The sequence below is a fragment of the Manis javanica genome, chromosome 17 (assembly GCF_040802235.1).
Source record: "Manis javanica isolate MJ-LG chromosome 17, MJ_LKY, whole genome shotgun sequence".
Lineage (NCBI taxonomy): Eukaryota > Metazoa > Chordata > Mammalia > Pholidota > Manidae > Manis > Manis javanica.
Genome location: NC_133172.1, coordinates 58,548,851 through 58,570,042, shown reverse-complemented (window position 1 = coordinate 58,570,042; position 21,192 = coordinate 58,548,851). Strand labels below are relative to the sequence as shown.

Genomic DNA, 21,192 nt, shown 5'->3' with positions numbered 1-21,192 from the left:
ATTTCATAGATTAGGAAACTGAGGCTGAGAGCAACAAGGTAGGTGGAAATGATCTGAATGGTCATCTGGTTAAATAAAAACATCCTAGAACCAACCGAAAGAGTGGAGCAGACCAGAGGTTCTCAGCCAGGGCTGCTCTGGCACCCGTCTGGAGACATTTCCTGGCCACGATGGGGAGGGCTACTGGCATCCAGCGGGTGGGGCAGGAATGTCCAGGATGACCACCACACAAAGAACAGTCCATCCCCAGGGTCACTGTGCTGAGGTGAGAAGCCTGGGGTAGACATGCACGAGAAGATTCGAAAGAACCTCCGAGACATGTTGTTACGTGAGAAAACAACACGGAACAACGCTTGTAGCGTGACATTGTAACGGTAGGAACAAAAAAGAAAAATGGCAGCCGCATCTGCTCGTGTGAGCTTGTCACCGCCCTGCCAACATCTCAAAGTCCCCAGGGGCTGTCTCGGAAGAGGGCACTGGCATGGGGTGAATCTTTTTCCTTTTTACAATGGAAATATATGCGTGACATCCTCAAAAACTATTTTAAAGAATTTCCTAGAGCTATTTTAAATAAAACTGTAAGTTCTTCCATTACTCACCCAAGGCTGCAGCTAGTATGGGGGCCCAGGCTCCACGTCAGGCTCTGAACTTGAACCCACTTTTGGCTTCAAGCCTACATCCCCCACCCAGCATGCTGGACTCCAGGTCCAAAAGCTCATGCAGTGACCTGCCAGCTGTTACCAGTCAACAGTTACATATTGTACGGCTGCCTGACCCCACATGGACCAAATAAAAACAACTCAAGTTATTTGTGAAAGTTTTTTTGAAAAGTAAGTACATAAAAAAATACTAGGTCCTGTGGGGAGAAGACTAATTGCCAACAGGTCAAATCAGGTAAAGTAATTGTTGGAAAGAAAGGGGACTACAGAGGGCTTCACAGGAATGAGAGACATGGAGGGTGGGCCCTCAGATTAAATTCTCCCCCTGTTCTCAGGCATCCCCGCTGAGCAGCGGGGCTCAGCCCAGCCCATCTAAGGGGTCAGCCCAGCCCAATTAGCTGGATACACGCAGCCTGAATTCTCAGATCAAAATTCCTTTCCTGGGCTCATCCCAAGTCCAAAGCCCTCACCCTCTTCCAAAGCCGAAGTGCACGGTTGGACCCAAAGGTGTCGCCATCTGGGAGAGGAAGAAGCCAAACCCTTCCCTGGCACCCACCTTCCCTCCTGCTTCTCCACCAGCCCCAGTCTCAGCGCTCTGCCCTTGCTGGGCCCCCTGCCTGGACCTCCTTCCCTAAAGCACCCCTATCCCACCTTGAAGATGCAATTTGCTCACCGTGTCCTGGAAGCCCTCTGTCACCTTCCTCCCAGCACAGCACCCTCCCTGATGGAGGAGGTTGTGTGTCTGCCCCAAACAGATCTCAGTCCCTGACCGTGTTATTTCTCGGTTGTCTGGTGACCTGTTAGGCTCCCCAGCACACGGGAAACCGCTCAATGGCAGCTCCCTGTCCGTGGAGCAGACATTAGTGTCTGGCACACACTTGTATTCACCCGTCAACAAATGTGTGTTCAATTAATTTATTAATTAATAGTACACCAGACAGAAGTGGTGGTGGGTGACTGGGGGATGCCCAGGCTGAGGTTTCCCCAGTTCTGGCAAGAGAAGGGCAGAGCAGGGCTAAAAGCCCTGGATTTTTAGCAGACGCCCGTGGAGCACTTTCTGTGGGCCAGACCCTGGGGGTGGGGCTCCACGTGAGCTGCTGCATCTACTCTCCATGATGAAAGGTCGAAGGCTCACCTCCTCTGGCACCCACAGGACCCAGCTGGAGCTGTGGGTGGCTCTCCAGGCTGGGCTTGCCAGGGCCCAGTGGGTGGGTTCACTCAGAGGGCACAGTGGCTGGGATACTGCCCTTGTTTCAAAGGTGAGTGGTCCAGGTCCTTTCTTGGGCCTACAGGCTCTGCCTCAACTTAATGCGATGCCAGATTCTGCCTCGCTGCTTCCCATTTTCTTAAGCTTCATGTTCCAGAAACATTGAAGCTTTCAGAATACAACATGCTGTGCATGTTTGATTTCCTCTCTGAAACGCCTTTTATTCTTTTGCCGTCTGGCAGACTCCTACTGATACTTCAAAACCTAGCTCAGACGTCACTGCCTCCAGGAGACTCTCTAGCTTCTCTCCCAAGTAAGTTGATCACTCCACTCTCTACACGACAAGACTGCATTTTCGCAGTGATCTCATTTGTCTTCCTATAATAATGTTGCACCCCTTGGGAGCAGGGGCTGTCTTAATTATCTATGGATTCAAATACATATAGCACAGTGCTTGGTACCCAGTGCGTGCAACTTCATTTTTTTCTTCTCTCTAGTTTTGTAGCTTAAAATCACCCTGGAAGACATTTTATCCAGAAGATGCTTACATTATAGACAAGTCCTAGAAAGTAACATCTCACTTTGCATATCAGAGGGAATTAAAGTTTTATTTGTGGGTTAATTAGGATAGGTCCTGGGGCAAGAAAGAGAATGTTTATCTTTCAGCTAAGAGGGTTATGCCTCTGAATGAACTATAGGGGTCTCTGCCATCTCTTGCCTTCAACTCCCTGTGGCACACTCAGGAAGGAGGAGGTGATAAAGGCGGACTTACTACAAACCTCAAAGACTGATAATTACTGCCGCCGCCAACCCCCATCAGCTGGAGCCCTGAAATGTGCAAAGGCAGGAGGGAGTCTGTCTGGCTTGACAGAAAAGACAAAGCTGAGCAAGGCTGCCATGCTAATGGATTACACTGGCGCTTCCAGAAGTAACTCAAACCAGGGGAAGGATTGTGGGCACCAGGAAGCGGGCACTGGGAGGCGGGCACCGGGAGGGGGATCAGTGAGACACTTACCACAATGATGTTTTCATGCTCCTGGGTAGTCAAGTTTGTGTTCTGAAGATTGGAGCGCAGAGAGCAGGGGGAAAGTAAAACAAAAATCCAGTATTAATTAATGGAAGCATTTGTATCTCAAAAGTCCAAAGAGTTTCAAAAGCTTTCAGCCTCTCAGGCAGAGCACAGCTGTCACTTTTCCTTAATTAAACAGATCAGAAGACCCTCAGAGGCTTGGTCGGGAAGGAACTAAGGGACGGCTCGGGGCAGGGAACTGAGTCCCATGCTGTTTCACCACGTGTGGGCTACAGCACGCTGGGCGAGGCACTTCTCCTTGGTGGACTCGGTTTCTTCTTCCGTAAGTGGGGATCCTCTTAGGCTTTGGTGATAAGAAATGTGGGCATGGCTGAGACCCACGCTTAGCCTGGGTCACAGTGATGTCGCTTGGCGGCCAGAAGGTAGCTTCACCACAGACAGGCAAGGAAACAGCCTTCTGAGTCTTGACTCTGTGCCAGATAGTCTTTTAGGAGCAGCACATACATTATTTCAGTGGTTCTCAAAGTAGGTTCCTAGGGAACACTGATGTCCATGAGTTGGCTCAAGATGTTTTAGCTAAATTCAAATCCAAGCAATTAACTTGCAAAAATAAGTTGAATGGATCAAACTTCTTTAATTTTTAGATATACTCCCTAACCCCCAAACCGCAATTTTCTTACACAGTGGGTACCCATTACTGCCATCCTCTGAGAACGTGAATAAGGAAAGGGATAAAATCATGGGAAAAGTCAGAACGGCCACTATGGTCTTTTTTGCTAGTTTTGTGGTGTGTTTTGTTTGGTCTGTCTGTCTTCGTGGACACAGCACATCGGTGTCGATTGATATTTCCTAGCAGAGCAGTGTCTGCGGCTCATAGCACACCTCTTCTCTGGCCATGACCGTCCCCGAGGCCTAGGAAGAAACTCACGGTGCCCACCACCGAGGGCAGGCTTAAGGAGTATGAGGGCATCTGATGCATCGCAGGAGCTAGAGCGCAGACTAGCTGGTGAGCGGTGGATTTGATTTTAATCAACTGTGTGAGGGGTGACAGTGCCCGCAAACCAGGGCTGGCCTCTGGGCTCCAGAGTCTCTAGGTCCCCGTGGAGACAGCCCGACCCATGAGCTTAGAATCCAGAAACACGTGGAAGGTTATTTTAATTCCAACACCTTTTTCTTTATGCAAATGTCGGTGGAGTTGGAACAGCCCATTTATGGCCGATTACTGAACATCAGTCATTTTTCAGCCCAGGGTAGATGAAAACCTGCCTTTGGTCCCCCCTTATCACGGAAATGAGCTCACCATGCCTCAGGCATGTGTCAGAGCTCAGTAATGCTCATCCACCCATTTCTCTTTCTCATGACGGTTCCCCTACTTTCCCTTGGACAGAGGAGTTACATGAGACTCTGAGGCGCACTCTCCCGGGAGCATAGGTGATAAAGGTGGCAGAGTAGGATTTAACCTAGTTCCGAAGCAGATGCCTCTCACCAGTGAGCTTCGGTGCTCACCTAGGCAAGGGGCAGACCCGTCTTTCAGGCTTCTGTGCTCCAGCCGGTCCGCACACACCTGTGCGCATTTCCAGGCAGAGGCTTTGCTGAGCCCAGATGCTGCTTCCACTGCCCCAGATGCTGGTGGCAGGCCACGCCGCTCTGCAGGGAGACCTCTCTCCACCCATCCAGGTGTGACCCCCGGGGGTGGAGAGCGCCCACTAGGAGCCCCTGCATTTAGAGGGGACACTTAAGCCCCGAGCTGAGTGGCCACTCCACACATTCAACTCAACACGTAACAAAGGCCCGGGGGGCCGGGGAAGCCGGCTTCGGCCAGCAGACACATGGCTCTTCTCAGAACTGTTTTGCCACCTAGCAGCCTCCTCTCCCCACTCCCTTCCCCCCTCAGGATCCTGTCCACCGTCTGGGGGGTTTGGTGACATGTGAAGCCTCTTAGGAGGAGGCTTTGGGAATAACCTGAATAAAGAGGACATAAAATCTAGCCCATATATTTCCAACACAGCATGTCAAGGAGGAGGACAGACTTGTGTGTTCCCACCCATTCCCTTTAGATATCTAGTTGAGGGTGCTGAAGGTCAAGATCACATCTGTCACCTGCGGCAATAAAAACGTGACCATTATATCAAATGCTCCCATGTATCAAGCACAGAGCTAGGCACTGAATATGTATTAGAGCATCCAGTCCTCAATTCTATGAAATGGGTGCTAATCTTGGCTCCAGTGCACAGATGTCAGCTGGGCACAGAGAGGTCCAGTCACTTGTCTGAAGCTAGTTAGCCCTGGAGGGAAGAACCAGGTCTTTCTGACTCCACAAGACCTTCCCCTAACCACTGTTCTACACAGCTGGGTCTCCCCACTCACTAAAAAGCCTGCCGATTCAGGTGTATGTCACATCTACACACAAGACATAAGCTTCATTACTGGGCAGCCCTGAGCGTGGATCCTAGCCCGCCACTTAGCCAAGTGACCCTAGGTAGGCAACTTAACCTCTCAGAGCCTGTTTGCTCTTCTGTACATTTTAATACTTGCCTTGCAGGGTCCCTGGAGAAATGTACAAGATGAGCGCTACATGCTGGCCAAAGTGATCATCACAGAGTGTGTGCTTAAAAAACGTTAGTGTTATTCAGAGAGGCGTTGATCGAGGGCCTGCCTGGCTGCATCCCAGCTCTGTCCCTAACCAAATGGGAGCTCTGATCAGTCAGACCAACCCCTTGCCCAACACATAGTAGGTGCACAGCAAATGCAAGCTTCTTCCATTTTTCTTCTTTACATGCTTTTATCTCTTCCGCCCTAGCGCTTGGGGGTCAGCTGACTCTGGGATCCTTGATTGAAAGCCCAAGAAGTGATGAAAAGCCCCACAGGCATGGGGTCGCATCAAACATACCTGTAATGGGAAAGAAATCCTACCAGAGGTTGGCAGCAGTGCCCATCTGCCTCTTCTGCCATCGTCCCAACAACTAGCCTGATTTACCAACAGTGTGACAGTGGCTAAGGTGGGGCAATGTGGGCTTGCAGTGAGAGTTCGGCCGCCCTCAGAAGGAATGCCCAGCCCCACTGCTTGCTTGGCAGGTAACCTGGCAGCCTGGCAGCCGTGGTTTCTTCCTTATGAAATGAAGACGGCAAGGCCCATCTTGCAGGGAGAATATATTAAATGACATGCTGTGTGTAGGGTCCATGGCAGGGGCTCAACTGGAGGTGAGTGGCCAGCCCCTGGCCTGCCTACTGGGCGCCTTCCCCTGCTCAGGGAGGGAAGACTAGATTTCAGGTTGGGCATGCCATACCCAGCCTCACATTCTAGATGTGGACCGTGACTGGTTTCGGAGCTTGAGTCTTGGCTCTTCTCTGAAACAAGGCTGGTCTCCAACTGAAGACACAGCCTCTGCTCCTCTGCCATGACCATCTCTGCCGCCTGCCTTCTACCTCTCCTCCCACCGCCTCCCAGGGCAAGGGACCCGCTGTGTAGGAGGCCCAGAAGGCCTGGGCCAGTTCCCTAGATTGGTGGGCAGCAAGCAGCCTGGATCTGCAGAGGGAGGGGTGGTTCCAGGCAGCAAGGAATTTCTGCAGCGCCAGAAGGGGTAAGTAGAAGCCACCCAGGGAACCAGGGGAGGGGACAGAAGCATCACTCTGGTGGCCAAGCAGAGTTCAAATCAGGAGTCATCAAGTCAGTGTGGCCAGGCAGGAACATAAACTAGAGAAGTACTGATATTTGTAAGGTGCGGAGAATAGAGCCTGAACACAGTAAACAGAGGTACGTTTCCGAGGGCCACTTGCCTTCTACCTAAGCACAGCACAACTGACTTACTGATTAAGGCTCCTTCTGTCCCCCTGCCAGAATGTAACATCCAAGACGACAGGGGCTTGCCTTCATTCAAATGCCCAGAACAGTGCCTGGCACATAGCAAACTTAAACTGTGGGGCTGCCTGGCAGAGCAGATGGCTCAGATGGCGGCATGGAACAGTGCCAGCTGCAAACTGCTGCCGGATTTTCCAACCGCTTTGAAAGAGAACCTGGAAAATCCTATTTTGTTGTGAAATCACCCAATTTTTAAAATTCTGTGCGAGTGCAGTACAGCTGCAGGCTGCAGGGGTGACCAGGGCAGAAAGCTATATATCTGCCTGGGCCTCTAGACCTGGTGCAGGGGAAGGTGGAGATGCCTACCTGCCCAGGCAGCACGGGGCAAGAGGAAAGGGAGTCTGGGGCTCCACCCCTGTGATGTGCTCCCCCTCGGGAATGAACTAGAGAGTGCTGCCATCAGCTGCCATCACCACCCCCAGCAGCCCAGCCTCTGGCCCAAGACCACGACCCCAAACAACACTCCCTTCCTCCCTGCCCACCAGGGGCAAACCTCCTTCTCAACACCCTCAAACTGCTAGGGGGCTGCTCCTGAGGCAACAGGGAGCGGACACAAGCTTGACCCAGGTCTGCTGCATGGCCCTGGGCCAGTGCTCAGTGGAGCAGGAGAGCAGTAAGGGGAGGGGGCAGTGCCAAGGCCCGCAGGGGCCAGCGTCCTACCTCCGAGAGCAGCTTCGAGACGATCTCCAGAGGGGCCTGGCCGATGGAGTCGTCCTGCAGAGGGGACGTCAGGGCCATGTCCACCAGGGTTCGGATCTCCTTCAAGACGACTTCCCAACGGCTGGGGTTGCTCAGAACTTTCTTATATTTGTAAATCTTTTTCTGGTTGAGAGAAAGAAAGAGACACAAATGTGTATCATCATTGCACTGGCAGAAGGTAGAAGGTGATCAAAGAATGAGCTGCGCTGGACATAAAAGGCTGGGAGGGGGAGTGTGGTCCCCTCCCCCAAAGACCTGCTCGGAGTCACTGCGTTTGCAGACAGCCAGGCCTCCTGAACACTGGCGGAACAATTCCCACACTGTTTCCAGTGACTTAGAAAAAGAGTGGAAATTTCTCTTTTAGATCATATCTTCTGTTCAACATATTCCCCAACTAATCAAATGCAAACAGTGGAAGCATCCACAGGTCCACAAAGGGACTTTCTTTAATCCTGATCCTAAGAGGTCCCCCTGAGTGGGGTTCACCTAAGAAATACGGCAGATGGGTTGGGGCCAGGAATCAAATTCCAGCCAGGTGGGGAGCGAGCCCGCAGTGGCCCGGGGATATGTAAGATGGCCCTCAGCCCCCAGCCGGGGAGTGAGACAGGAACATTCTCACTTTTGCTCAGGCACCCTCCGAAGCTCGAGAGCAGCTGGGGCAAGGCTGATGCCTCTGCGGCCGGAGGCCGAGTGGGTCCCGCCTCCCTGACATCACGGAAACAGCAGCCCCCGGAAGGCGGAGGTCCCAGCCAACTGCTCCCTCCAGGCTCTGCAGCTGCCTGCCCCATGCTGCCCCGGCCTGCTTGGGAGCCTCTAACGGGATGGACTCCTTCATTAAGTGCTCTGCTCCTTGGGGAAAACCTCAGTTTAGTGTCACTGTGCCAGCAGCCAGCTGGGGTGACATGTCACTGTCTAAGGTGAAGTCTGAATGAGGGAAGAAGGAAAGAGGCGGTTAAGGTCCTGCACTGGCCCCTGAGGCTGCCAGGGTCTCACTGACCACTGAGTTTCTGAGTTAAGATTAACGAAGTGGTCTGGGACCCCAGTGCCTTAGAGGCAGTATCTGGGGGGCAGACTCCACAGCAAGCCCAGGGGTTAATTGTGCTGAGTTAGGCATGTGGTGAAATAACTTTGGTACTGACAGACCTCATTCTTCCCATAAAGTGTTTCACCTATTGAGCCTGTTTCCCCTTTAAATCAGGGATGAAGGTACCTTGGGGCCGCTTGTTAATACATCCGGGACCCACTCTCCTAAGGACTTACTCCCAAAAGCAGAGTCCAGATAGAACGGCCACCAGAAACAGAAAGGGGAAGGGATACCTGTCTCTTAAAAAACTTTAAAAGGATGAAATGTACAACCCACAGCAATACAAATAGTATTCTATTTTCTTTCTCAAAACAGCTATGCCCTGTCGGTTTTCATCAGGAGGGGGAGAGGAAGTACCAGCCTCACTCTTGGTCACTCAGATGCCCTAAGGCCTGCAAGAGAGGCACGTGAGTTCTGTCAGGGGGCCTAACAGGTGGTAAATATGCTGTTGAAGGGGATGACGGTCACAATGAATTACGTGCGGACCCCCAGGACTTTAATGACAAGACACACCCAGTTCCCTGAGGCTTCCCTGCAGCTGTAACCAGCATGGATCCTAGTGACCGTCAGTGACCATCTGCCAGGGCCTCCCTGCCCGTCGCCAAACCAGGACCCAGGAGCATGATCATTGTGGCACTGCCAAGCCTATGCAAACACAAAGTGCCCCAAGCCCACTGCAGTGGAGACACTTCCCAGGCCAGAACCCGGTCTGTCTCTGAGGACGATGCTCCTTTGAGTCCTGAGCACTGTGGTTTTGCTCCATACCCAGAGGATTCCTTAATTTTTAAATGACCATGACACAGTCACAGAAACTCGCCGTGTATTAAGCCGCAAAGAAAACCACAAGAATGCATGCCCGGGTCTTCCCACAGCACATGCTGGATTTGAATACGGCTGAGTTTTAAGCGGCCTTATCTTCTGATCAGCTGCAAGTTACTTATTTTTGAAGGAATAATGACTTCATTTTTTTGTGAAAATGATGCCCTGCTCACTGTAAGAAACTGAAACCATGCTGAAAACACAAAGAGGATAAACACACAAAGGCCTAAAAAAAAATCGCACAGCCTACAAATAGCCGTCATTAATCCCTGGTGAACACTGTTCCACCCAACCCGCACTTGAACTTCGCCAAATCCAGCCAGCCATGGGGGTGGGTGGCCGTGAGAACTGTCCCCAGCTGTCCACACTCAGACATCACAGAGACGCCAATGCAGCACGGGCCAGGCGGACGGGCCCCCTGGCGATGCCAGCCCTGCAGCTTCTGATGAGCCCCTCTGTGGCGCACCCAGCCTCACCCGCACAGCCCCCAGCTTGGGGGACAGGGACAAGAGCCCTCTTGCAAGTGCCTGAGCCCTTGCTTATGGAGTGTCCCCAGGACAGTGGTCACAGAGGCTGCATTCAAAGCCAGACACCCCAGGGGTATGAGGGCTAATGTTTAATTGTTTAATGAGCATGTACCAGGCACTGCTGTGGAGCACTTCCGGGCATCACCTCATTCCATCCTCCTGGTAACCCTGGGAGCTGGGGACCTGCTGCAGGCTAAGCAACCCCGGGAGCAGACCCCAAGACGAGGGCCTGAGGGCAGAGCTTATTTATTTGCATGGTGATGCAGGACACATCCATGTGGGCTGGGGAGGAGAGACAGGGAAGAGAAGGCAGTCAATTAATGGGGCATCACCAAGCATTATGATTGGGCCACTGTGGGAACAGGTGCTGAATCCTGTGGGGCACCGCAGAGCTGACCCATCCCAGCAGTGAGAAGCTGCACCGGCATTTATCTACCCACTCCCAGACTCTGTGCTTCTGGCTGCCCTGAGCCCAGGCCAAAATACTCCCAGAGCTAGGAAAACTGTGCTCCAGGTAGTCACACAGAATCTCAGTGGGCAGTCCTCAGAGCCCAACAGCGGCTGGGGGTCGGGGCGCCTGCAACTTCTGCTACAGGACTACATCCTGTTTTACATGTAGGATATCACAGCCAGAGAGGGGTCATGGCTGGCCCAGGGTCATGCCGCTGGAAAGGGACATGTGAGATGCTGAAAGCAACTCTGGCTGACTCCAAAGCTCTCCCTCCTTATATCACATCGTCAGGGATAGTGCAGATGGTGGAGAGAAGGGAACAGATGCGTCAAGAGGCACTGGAGGAGGGGGTTAAGAATGTTTGGTGGCAGCAGGTGAGAGCCACAGCAGGTCCATCAGGGCGAGAGAGCCAGAGGCCAGCTGACCAGGGGGCGAAGGAGCCGTGGGAGGGGCGCTGGGAGCAGCAGAGGGCCGATGGGGCTGTGACACTCCAGTCACAGGGGTGGGCAGGCTCAGGGCAGAGGAAGGCCTGTCCAGGACCCACAGGGGCCCAGCCACTCCACCTTGGGTGACAAGTCAGCAGGTCTCATCTGGTGATGAATCACGGTGGTGCTGGGATGGGGACAACTCGGGAAGCCTGACTTCCGGGCTCCAGAGCCTGGCTGTCGGATCTGCGGTTCGGTCCTCCCACTGAGCCCACTTCACGCGGAGGGCTGGGGGGCCTCTCGCCATGCCCAGCACAGACTCCACAGGCGTCTGGATCCCTTTGCTCGGGACCTTGGAACTCTCTGTGAGGGGCTTAAAGCAGGAATCAGCAAACTACAGCCAAATCCCGCCCTCTGCTTCTTTTGTGTAAGGAAGCCACGAACAGGCTTACATTTTTAAGGGCTGTGAGGAAAAAAAATGACACAAGAATATACAACAGAAATCAAATGTGGCCCACAAAGCCGCAAATATTTGCTATCTGACCCTGGAGGGAAAATTTTTTCCAACCCCTGGCTGAAAAGGTCAACTCCAGCCTGGGAGCTACGGCCCAGAGAGCTGCTCAACATCATGAGCCATCAGGGAATGTAGGTTCAAACTGTAAGGAGATGCCATCTCACACCCACTACTGGCTGTCACCAAAAAGACAAACGATAGCAAGTGCTGGCGAGGACATAGAGCAACGAAGATCCCGTGCATTGCTGGCAGGAATGTAAATGAGCACAGCACCGCTAGAAAACAGTGTGACAGTTTCTCACAACATTAAACATAGATTTATCATATGACCCAGCAATTCTGTTCCTAGCAGTCTACCCAGGAGAAATAAAAACAGTCGCAACGTGAAAACACGTCCACGGGTATCCATGGCAGCATTATTCATATAACCTCAAACTGGAAACAACCCAAATGTCCATCACCTGATGAAGAGATAAGCAAGACGTGGTGTATCCAGACAAAGGAATCGTATTTGGCAGGGAAAAGGATGGAACTACTCATACATGCTCTGGCATGGACGAACCTCACAAACGTTATGCTAAGTCAAAGAAGCCAGATGCAAAAGACATGTGTGATTCCTTTTATACGAAATGTTTTGACGTGGCAAATTTATAGAGACAGAAAATGGTACAGTCCACAGTCATGGCCTGGGCTGAGGGGTGGCAACAGGGGTGACAGTATAAGCAGACCTGAGGGCAGCTTTTGGGATGCAGGAAACACTCTAAAACTGGATGGTGATGGGTGCACAATGCTTTAAATTTACGAAAATCATACACTTCCAACACATGAATTTTATGTAAATTATACCTCAATTAATGTGTTTTAAAAAAAAATTCCAACCTAGGCAGGCATAGGAGGGTGTCAGACAGAGCCAGAGGCAGTTGTTTTTGGCCAGTGATGTGTTTGGCTTAGTGGTTAAGAGTGCAGGTTTTGCAATCAGCAGACCTCAGTTCCAATCTTAGCTCTGCTTTACCCATCCATCCATCCATCCACAATCTACAATCCATCCATCCACCATCCATCCATCCACCATCCATCCATCCACCATCCATCCATCCATCCATCCACCATCCATCCATCCACCATCCATCCATCCATCCACCCACCCATTCATCATCCATTTATCCGTCTATCCATCCAACAAAAATTACTGAGAACCAACTCCTATGACGTGCCAAGCACTGTGTTAAGTATTCAGGATCCCCATGGTGAGCAGAACAGACAGGCACGGTGCTCATGGAATTTACAGCCCATTATTTGCACCCTAGTTTCTCATCTGCAATGTGGGATGAGAGTTATTGTCAAAGGCTTGCTGTGGCTATTCCATGAAACAATACACAAAACACCTAGCCCTCTTCCTGGCTAACTAGCAGCTCTCATTCTTATCACCTACCAAGTCCTGGGAGTGAGCAGTCCAAAGCAGGCAGGACTTAGGAGGGCTCCCGGCATGCGTGAGTAAACCCCACCAGCTCCTGAAACAACAGAGCCAGCAGCAAGAGCCTCCTGCAGGAGAGCCAGTCACTCCATTGCAGTCCTCGTCCTCTGCTTGTCAGGGAGGGGGCGTTACCTGGGCAACATCCGCCATCGCTCCGGCAACTGCTCCCACGACAGAGGCAAGCACAGATGCCCGAGTTCTATGGCCTGGGAAAGAGAAGCCTGTTGGCTTCTCCACTGAAGACGAGCTGTCGCGGGGAATGTGCCCCTCGCCAGGAGAGGCGTGACTCCGAATGTGCTGGAAACACACCTCCCTCCGCGGGGGCTGCTGCTCTGCTGCTTGCCGCAGCCTCCAAGGCTCAGGCTCACACAGGCACGCATGCTCCCCACCACCTATCGTTAGAGGAAAGCGGCACAGGTGCTCTCGGAGTCGTGGACCCAAACAAGCTGGGAGGAACCGAGCTGGTTTTCAGAGCTTCCTCCAGGGAAGGTCCCAGAGCTGGGCTCCCCGTCCAAACACCATCAGCCCCGTGGAGCTACTTAGGCTTAACTTAGTTAAAACGAAATACAACTAAAAATTCAGTGCTTTGGTCCCATTAGCCACATTTCCGCTGCTCGATAGCCACACATGGCTAGTGGCCACCATCCTGGGTGGCGCAGAGAGAGAACAGTTCATCACTGCAGAAAGTTCTATGCAGTTCTGTCCAAAGGTCTTGTGGTCCCCTCTGTCGCCACACTCCCAGAGGACCAGCAGGGTGCTCACTGCCTCTCCCCATCACTCAGCAATGCTTATTTGCAGGAGCCAGTATGTGAGTGGCACGCTGCCCACCTCCTCCAACCCCCCCTCCAAGTTCTACACAGTGGTGTCCCCAGATGTCTGTTACACACCCAGGAAGAATGACTGGCTGGGTGACTCCTCTGGCTTCCCTGATTTCTAACAGGGGCCTCTGACCTTCTCATTCCTCTAAGACTCCCTGGGAGTGTGGGGGCTGCACTGTGCCGGGTAACTCACCATCCTGCCATGCCTGGGTGCTCCTGGGGGCCCTGACACTTGGGCAGGGGGCAATTTGGGCCTTCTCTTTAGTCCTCCAGAACAGCTTCCCTTAAATCCTTTCAGCACCAAAGACTATCATTTGCCTTTGACACAACCCAGGCCTGGGGACAGGCCCCTGTGTGTTGCAGTCTCTCACCCCACTGTGGACTCTGCAGAGACCCTAACTAGCCAATGCAATCACCGAGGGGTTACCTGCTGGTCCAACTAACTGCCTGATGGGTTCATCAGTGATTACCCTCCAGGGCCTCAGGTCTTCCAGACGAGCGAGGGTCATCTACTCTGGTTCTACAGAGTGGCAGGGAGTGCAGGGAATGACACTAGATGAGACACAAGTCCAGCCCCAGGACTTCGCTGGCAGCTGGAGGCTCAGGCATGGCTCAAATCACCCCAACAAAGCTCATTATAGTAATGCCGGCTATCACCCACCCAGTGCGACCACATTCCAGGAACAACCGCCCTGCATAATGGGCTGTGACAAGCAACACGAGAACATAACCGTCACCCCTTCTGGAGGGCTCTCCATGGCCAGGCCCTGTGCTAAGCACTGTACATAAATAACTTTTAATCCTTACAACCACTCAACAAGGTGGTGAGTGGTATAATTAGCCCCATTTTACAGATGAGGAAACTGAGGCTAGAGCAGTTAAATCTTGTAGCAAGTACGAGCCAGAGCTGGAGCGGGGATCCAGGTCTAGCTGTGGCTCCTTAGTGCTTTCTTCGCCTGGCGCGATGCTGCGCCTCCTGCGGAAACACAGGAGAAGCCTTTCCCCTGGGGAGTGGGGCCTCGCCTCCTGGGCTGCCAGGACAGTTCCAGACTGACTGTAGCTGGGCATCCAGCTGGCATCTGCCTGGAAAGCCAGGTCCTGGGGAGATAGGCAATTCGTTGGAAAGAGGGGAAAGCGCCTGGACACTCAGCCCCCTGCATGCCCACTGGAGGTGGTCTCCCCGCTGTCATTACTGCTTCCAAGGAAACAGCAGGAACTCAAGTGCAGTGTCCCACTAGGCATCTCTGAGGCATCAGCTGGTTGCCTGGGCAACTATGCATCTGGCTGGCTAGGAGTGAACTGGCCTTGGTGCCAGACTCCTAGCTGGGTACCACATCCTACCTGGCACTTCAGAGTCTGCTGCACCGTTGGCAAAACCCAATCATCACACAGATCTGTTTGACCACATTTATAGAACTGCCATGTGGCTTTTTTCTTCACTGAGCTCTGAGCTACTTGGGGGCTAGGAGTATGCCTCGCGTTTCTTCAGTGTTTCGTGGGGTGACTGGAACTGCTTGGGGCACATGGAAGGCACTCTCAGTGTTTTGTAAAAGGCAGTTAAACAAAACCCAGAAATACTGGCTGACACGTATGAAGGTCTCCAATAAGCGGGGCACTGAGTCTAGTCCTTGAAAACCCACCCAGGGGGAGTGGATACGCACAGGCACCCGGGACTTGTTAGAAGGCAGATGCCTGCTCAGCGGAGCCGGGAGGGGCCTGGGAGTCTGCACATCTGGGCGGCTTTCCAGTAACCCTGACGCTCCCAAACCCTAGGCCGGATGCCTCACTCGGCACTCCTCACGAAGCGGACGTGATTAGTCCGTCCCCATCACACACGGAAGGAGGGGGCGCCGAGGGAGCACATTGCCTGGGGGCACAGCTGCTGTTGTGGTTGAGTCAAGTCCCCCAGATGATACCCCAAGCCCTAAGACCTGGTCCCTGTGAATGTGGCTGTGTGGAAATGGGCCTATGCAGGTGCCACCAAGTGAAGATGGGTCACACAGCATTAGGGTGGCCCTGAGTTCGACAAGTGTCCTTGTAAAAAGGTCACATGGACACACACGGGGAGAGAGGGCCATGTGAGATGGAGGCTGGGACTGGACTGATGTGTCTACAAGCCAAGGAACACCAAAGAGGCAAGGAAGGGCTTTCCTTGAGGCTCCGGGGGGAGCACGGCCCGGCCGACACCTTCATTTGGACTTCTGACCCCAGAACTGTGGGAGGAAAATGTCTGATGTTTTAAGCCCTCCAGTCTGTGTCCCTCTATCACAGTGGCAACTGGACTCACACCTAGTCTGTGGCCCTTTGTCACAGCAGCCACGGGGACTCACACCCAGTCTGTGGCACCTACCACCACAGCCATGGGGACTCACACCTAGTCTGTGGCCCTCTGTCACAGTGGCCACGGGGACTCATACCCAGTCTGTGGCCCTCTGTCGTACCTGCCACGGGGACTCACACCCAGTCTGTGGCCCTGTCACAGCGGCCACAGGGACCCCAGTCTGTGGCCCTCTGTCACAGTGGCCACAGGGACTCACACCCAGTCTGTGGCCCTCTGTCACAGCGACCACAGGGTCTTACATCCAGTCTGTGGCCCTCTGTCGTAGCAGCCATGGGGACTCACACCCAGTCTGTGGCCCTCTGTCACAGCGACCACAGGGTCTCACATCCAGTCTGTGGCCCTCTGTCGTAGCAGCCATGGGGACTCACACCCAGTCTGTGGCCCTCTGTCACAGCGACCACAGGGTCTCACACCCAGTCTGTGGCCCTCTGTCAGAGCGACCACGGGGTCTCACACCCAGTCTGTGGCCCTGTCACAGCGACCACGGGGTCTCACACCCAGTCTGTGGCCCTCTGTCACAGTGGCCACAGGGACTCACACCCAGTCTGTGGCCCTCTGTCACAGCGACCACAGGGTCTCACACCCAGTCTGTGGCCCTCTGTTGTAGCAGCCATGGGGACTCAACCCAGTTTGTGGCCCTCTGTCATAGTGGCCACGAGGACTCACACCCAGTCTGTGGCCCTCTGTCACAGCGACCACGGGGTCTCACACCCAGTCTGTGGCACCCTGGCATGCTTCAGCTCTGGCCTCTCAGCACAGCCGCACAGAATCAGGCACAAATGCAGAGATCTGTTTGGTCCTCGGTTTCTGGTGTTTTGTTCTCTGTTTCATTTTACACAAAGGGCATCATATTATACACAGGTCTCGGCAGCCGGCCTTTTCTCTCCTAACGCCTGTGTGAGTCACTCCAAATCAATCCACATGGATTTTCCCATGCTGTGTGTTTCTGTAAGCCACCTCAAATACCACCAGGCAAAGGAAGCCTATACATTTAGAAAGTTAAAAAGAAGCAAACAAAAGTCCTCTCACCTGACCTCAGGCCTTTGTGCAAATCCTGGTGGTCTTTCTGGAAGCAGCCCCAGCCACTGTGCTTGCCACACCTCAGTGACTGGCACTCCCCCCGCCAGGTGGCCAGTCCCTTCCAAGGCCACTCAGTGATAAAGAGCTCCTCCTCAGGGGTGGCCGCCTGCCTAAGCAGCCACCTCACCGCACACGTCCCTCCCCTGTCCCCACCGACATAGCCCACCCACCTTCCTCAGGGCTTCCGATATCTGGTCCTTAGTCATAGACGCGACAGTCTCCTCCCACCCAAGGCAAGGGTGAGACTGCCACCTTTAAAACATTCTGCTTAAGAAGATCCTATTGTTTTGCAGTGACTTTTCCAATGGGGTTACTGGTCCTGCATAGCACCTGAGCATAATAATAGTGAAGACTTCAGTGGTAACCTTTTGTTAATCATAAACAGAAACAGTCATTTTCTGATGAAACAGCCCTAATTAATAGCAACCCACCAAATAAATTTACAAATATAAATACTGTACCCGAGGCCGCTCTTCCTCTGCTGTGCCCCTACTGAGTCTTGCTCCCCTGGAACACAGTGGACAGCACAGGGCCCTGTTTCCTCTGGGCCTGATAAAGGGACAGCTCTGTCCCAAATAAGGAGTTTCCCTGCTTGTCCTCAAGACAGTAGCATCTCAGTGGGGGCCTCCGTTGTTTATTTGGCTAAGAACTTTATCTAGAGCTTGCAGTACTTCAAAGGCGCCTGATCCAGTCATCCCTTCGTTCGGAAAACCTCCGTTCCTTGTCAGGCTGCCTCCCCTGGGCTGGAGCCACGCTCCTTCCACACAGGGCCCGAATTCATAAGCATTCTGGAAGAGGATCCAGCTCCTTACTTCTGGTTGATCCCTAACTGCATGTCCGGGCAGGTGATGATGGCACACTTGAATCCAAGGTAAGGCATACTCCTTCCTGCCTTAGGAGAGGCAGTGTTTCCCTGGGGGCTGTTCCTTCCTTGCAGAGGAAGGCCCCGCAGACAGGCGTGCTGAGAACTCTACCTGCCCAGGCAAAGTCCCAGGTGAGCCCAGGAGCAGGACCTGGAGGGTGTTCACTGTGGTGAATCCTAATCACCAGCACAAACGAGGAGGCACTGGCAGAGTAATCCAGAAGCTATGGATACCGTCAGCTACTTACGCAGGCTCTCAGGCCACGAGGGACCCAGAACCGGGGCTGCTTACGGGACAAGAAGGAAGCTCAGACCTAAGTCTGAATTCTGACTCGGACACATGGGCAAATACTATTTAATCTAAGAGTCAGTTTTCTTGTCTGTGAAATGGGGATTTACTCCCCACCTCCCAGGGACACTATATGGCTTAAACAGGATATAACACAGACGAAGGGGATGGAAGAGAGAAGGCACTCAATCAATGTTGGTTGCTTGTTCCCTTTTCTTCAAGCTACTGCAGCACTTCTCACACTCTGGTGGGTATCAGATCACCTGGTGGACATTCTAGGGCACAGGCAGACTTGCAGATGAAGCAGATGTTGCTGGTTTGGGAACCACTGGGCTGCTGGCTCCAGAACCCTGGGTCTACTGTGGCCCCGGGAGGCCTTGGGGGAGGATAAGGACGTTAGCAGAGGCTTCAAGTGCCAACACAGCAATGGGCTAACTGGCCAGTGCTGAGCTGGCCCCTGATCTCGTGGATGGTTTTGGGAGTCCACACCCGCCAGACATCTATTCCAGCCTGGACGTCAGATTTGGCCCACTCTGCCAAGCATCTGCCTGGCCGCTGTTGTTTCTCTAGCCCTCACCCAGCAGCAAACCACCCTGGCCCCCAGCCAAGGTCATGACACAGGTGCTGTCAGGTGACTTCAAGTCCCTCGCAAGGGGCGGCTGTCAGTCCACTTCAGTGCTTCCTGTAAAACTGTCTACTGGCTCTAAGAGGGCACCAGGGTCCTATGGGGCACAGGGTAGGCAACGGCTACCAGGGCTGCAGAGGCGCTCTGCCCTCCCATCCCGGTCAATTAGACTCTCTCCCAAACACCTTTCCATCCAGCGAGTTGAGCTGGCTGCCCCAGTGGGTATTTCCGGATCCCCAGGTGAAGCGAAGCCCTGACTCCTCTTTAGGGACAGGCACTGCTCTTTTTCGAGTCTGTTTGGCCTCTGTCTCTGAGTCAACAGGCGGGTAGGAGCCTCAAGGCCACCTTCCCCTGAGGTCGGACCACAGGACCCACCTGCGAGCTGATGCACATCCCCACCTCAGGGGACGCTGCTCACCCACTGCCCAGCTGCGAAAGGGACCCACTGCAGACTCCTGCAGAACAAACAGTCTTGCTAGCCAAGATACTGCCTCACACTTATATTTTAACAATTCTTATTTAAAGCAAGAGAAAGAGAAAAAAAATTCTGCCTTAAAGGGCAGAAAGCTACTCCACCCGCAAACCATTTACGTGAAGAAACCTCCTTGTATGGTTCAGTGACTCACCGGTGCCCATAAAGCATGCGTGGGATGACACACGAACGCTCCAGTCACCCTTCCTTGTCTGGGAGAAAAAACGACCCACAAACATGCTTCTCTCTTGGTCTTTTGGAGTGGGTTGTCATGCACCATCCTTGAGGCTCAGGGAAGACCTTCGCAGGGAGGGGTAGGGGCACCTGGGATGTCCCCAAGTCCACAGCTGACCCCCTGGGGGCTGGGGAAGCCCTGAGTTGGGGCAGGAGGGTGCAGGGAAAGACGAGGGGTCCCAGAGATGCGGTGCAAACCCAGAGGTCCTCCATTTTCCACTCCACAGCCCCCGGGCTCCTGACCCATCGAGCAGGGATGGTCAGAGGGGCCTGAACGCAGGGGGATGGGGCAGCAGAGCCCCCCCTGTCGCCTCTGGCCTGTGGATGGTAGGTGCTTACCAAGTACCTGCACAACCCAGTCCTTTCTCCTGGGAACTCAGCTTCCCCTTGTGTTCATGGGACCATCTGAAGTCCCATCGAGCTGGACCCTCGTCTGAATGGGATAACACAAAAATGTCAAGAGCAGTGAGGTGTATGTGTACGTGCTCTATGGAGAGGTTGCCATGATACGTAATTAAAGGGTAAAGGAGCAAGGAATGAAACAGTGTGGGCAATAAAATCTGTGGTGTGGAGAGAGGAATAGTCAGAAAGACCTTCTGAAAGACCTGCCTACCGGGAGAAGGCCTGGGCAGGCGACTGTTCACGCGCCTTCCACTCTTCTTAGGATTGCCAGAGACATGCAAGCCTTCCATTTTTTCTTAAATGTTAAGAGGCTATCTGGGGGGTTGACAGGAGAGGGGGCAGGAGGGAGTCACCCGGGGTGGTAGGAATTTCCGTGGTGCTCTTCAGGGGAATACAACAGTCAAAACTCACCACACCCAGCAGTCCAGATGTGTGCGTTTTGTTACATGTGCATTATGGCTTGATTTTTTTTAAACTTAGAAAGCGTTAACAGGTTTATGGACAGTGGGAATTTTTTTTAGTTCTTTTTTATCCTTTTTGTATTAAGAAAAAGCCTTAAGAAATGCGGTTTTTAAGTGTCCCGTGCCTTAGGACTGTCATACCCTGCTGGTGGGTATATAAACTGGGATGACCATTTGGAAAACCACTTGGCAGCACCGATGACAGGAGACCCTGTGTCCGCCCCGCCCATGGCCTGTGCTCAACAGGCAGGGGGGCATGTTTATACTCGCTCCATTTGCAGTAGCCCCAAACTGGAAACATCTGCCCATAACAGAGCAAACAAACTAACAGTCTATTCATTCAACTGAACAGCATCTAGCACAGTGAATGAATGAATGACCCCCACACACAACACAGAGAGAAATCTTTCACAGATAATTTTGAGCCAAAGGAAGCAGTCACAAAAGAATCCACACGTATCACTCCATTTGTACGAAGTTCAGATGTACGCAAACTCATCTACGCGGCTAGAAGGTAGGAGAGTGGTTTCAGGGATGGAGCGCCTTGGGGGACATAGGGACCGGGCGGTAGGGGGCGCTGAGGGGACTCCCTTGCCCTTTGTCTCTTTATCTGGGTGCTGGTTACACAGTCAGTTCTGTGAGAATTCATCCAGCACTGTCTTGATCTGTGCACTTTTCTACACATACATCCTCTCTCAATGAAAGATTAACTTTAAAAACAGACCAAAATGTCCTGTTCTGTGTTAAAGTGAGTGGTGGCTGGAGGAAACGGAGGTGCAGAGCCAGGGCTCAGCAGCAGCTGCCAGGGCCCCTGCCTCGCCGGGCACAGAGACGGGGCGGCCCAGCCACGCTCACGCCCA

At 53.0% G+C, this 21,192-nt stretch overlaps 1 protein-coding gene across 1 annotated transcript in view; it reads right to left on the bottom strand.

Moving 5' to 3' along the window:
• Positions 1–21,192, bottom strand: part of CMIP (c-Maf inducing protein) — a 207,955-nt gene that overhangs the window by 40,144 nt on the left and 146,619 nt on the right. The window contains exons 4-5 of the mRNA XM_036993750.2: positions 7,416–7,577; positions 2,882–2,923 (exon numbers count right to left, since the gene is read on the bottom strand). Coding sequence (XP_036849645.1) covers positions 2,882–2,923; positions 7,416–7,577 — 204 coding nt within the window. The remainder of the gene's footprint in view (positions 1–2,881; positions 2,924–7,415; positions 7,578–21,192) is intronic.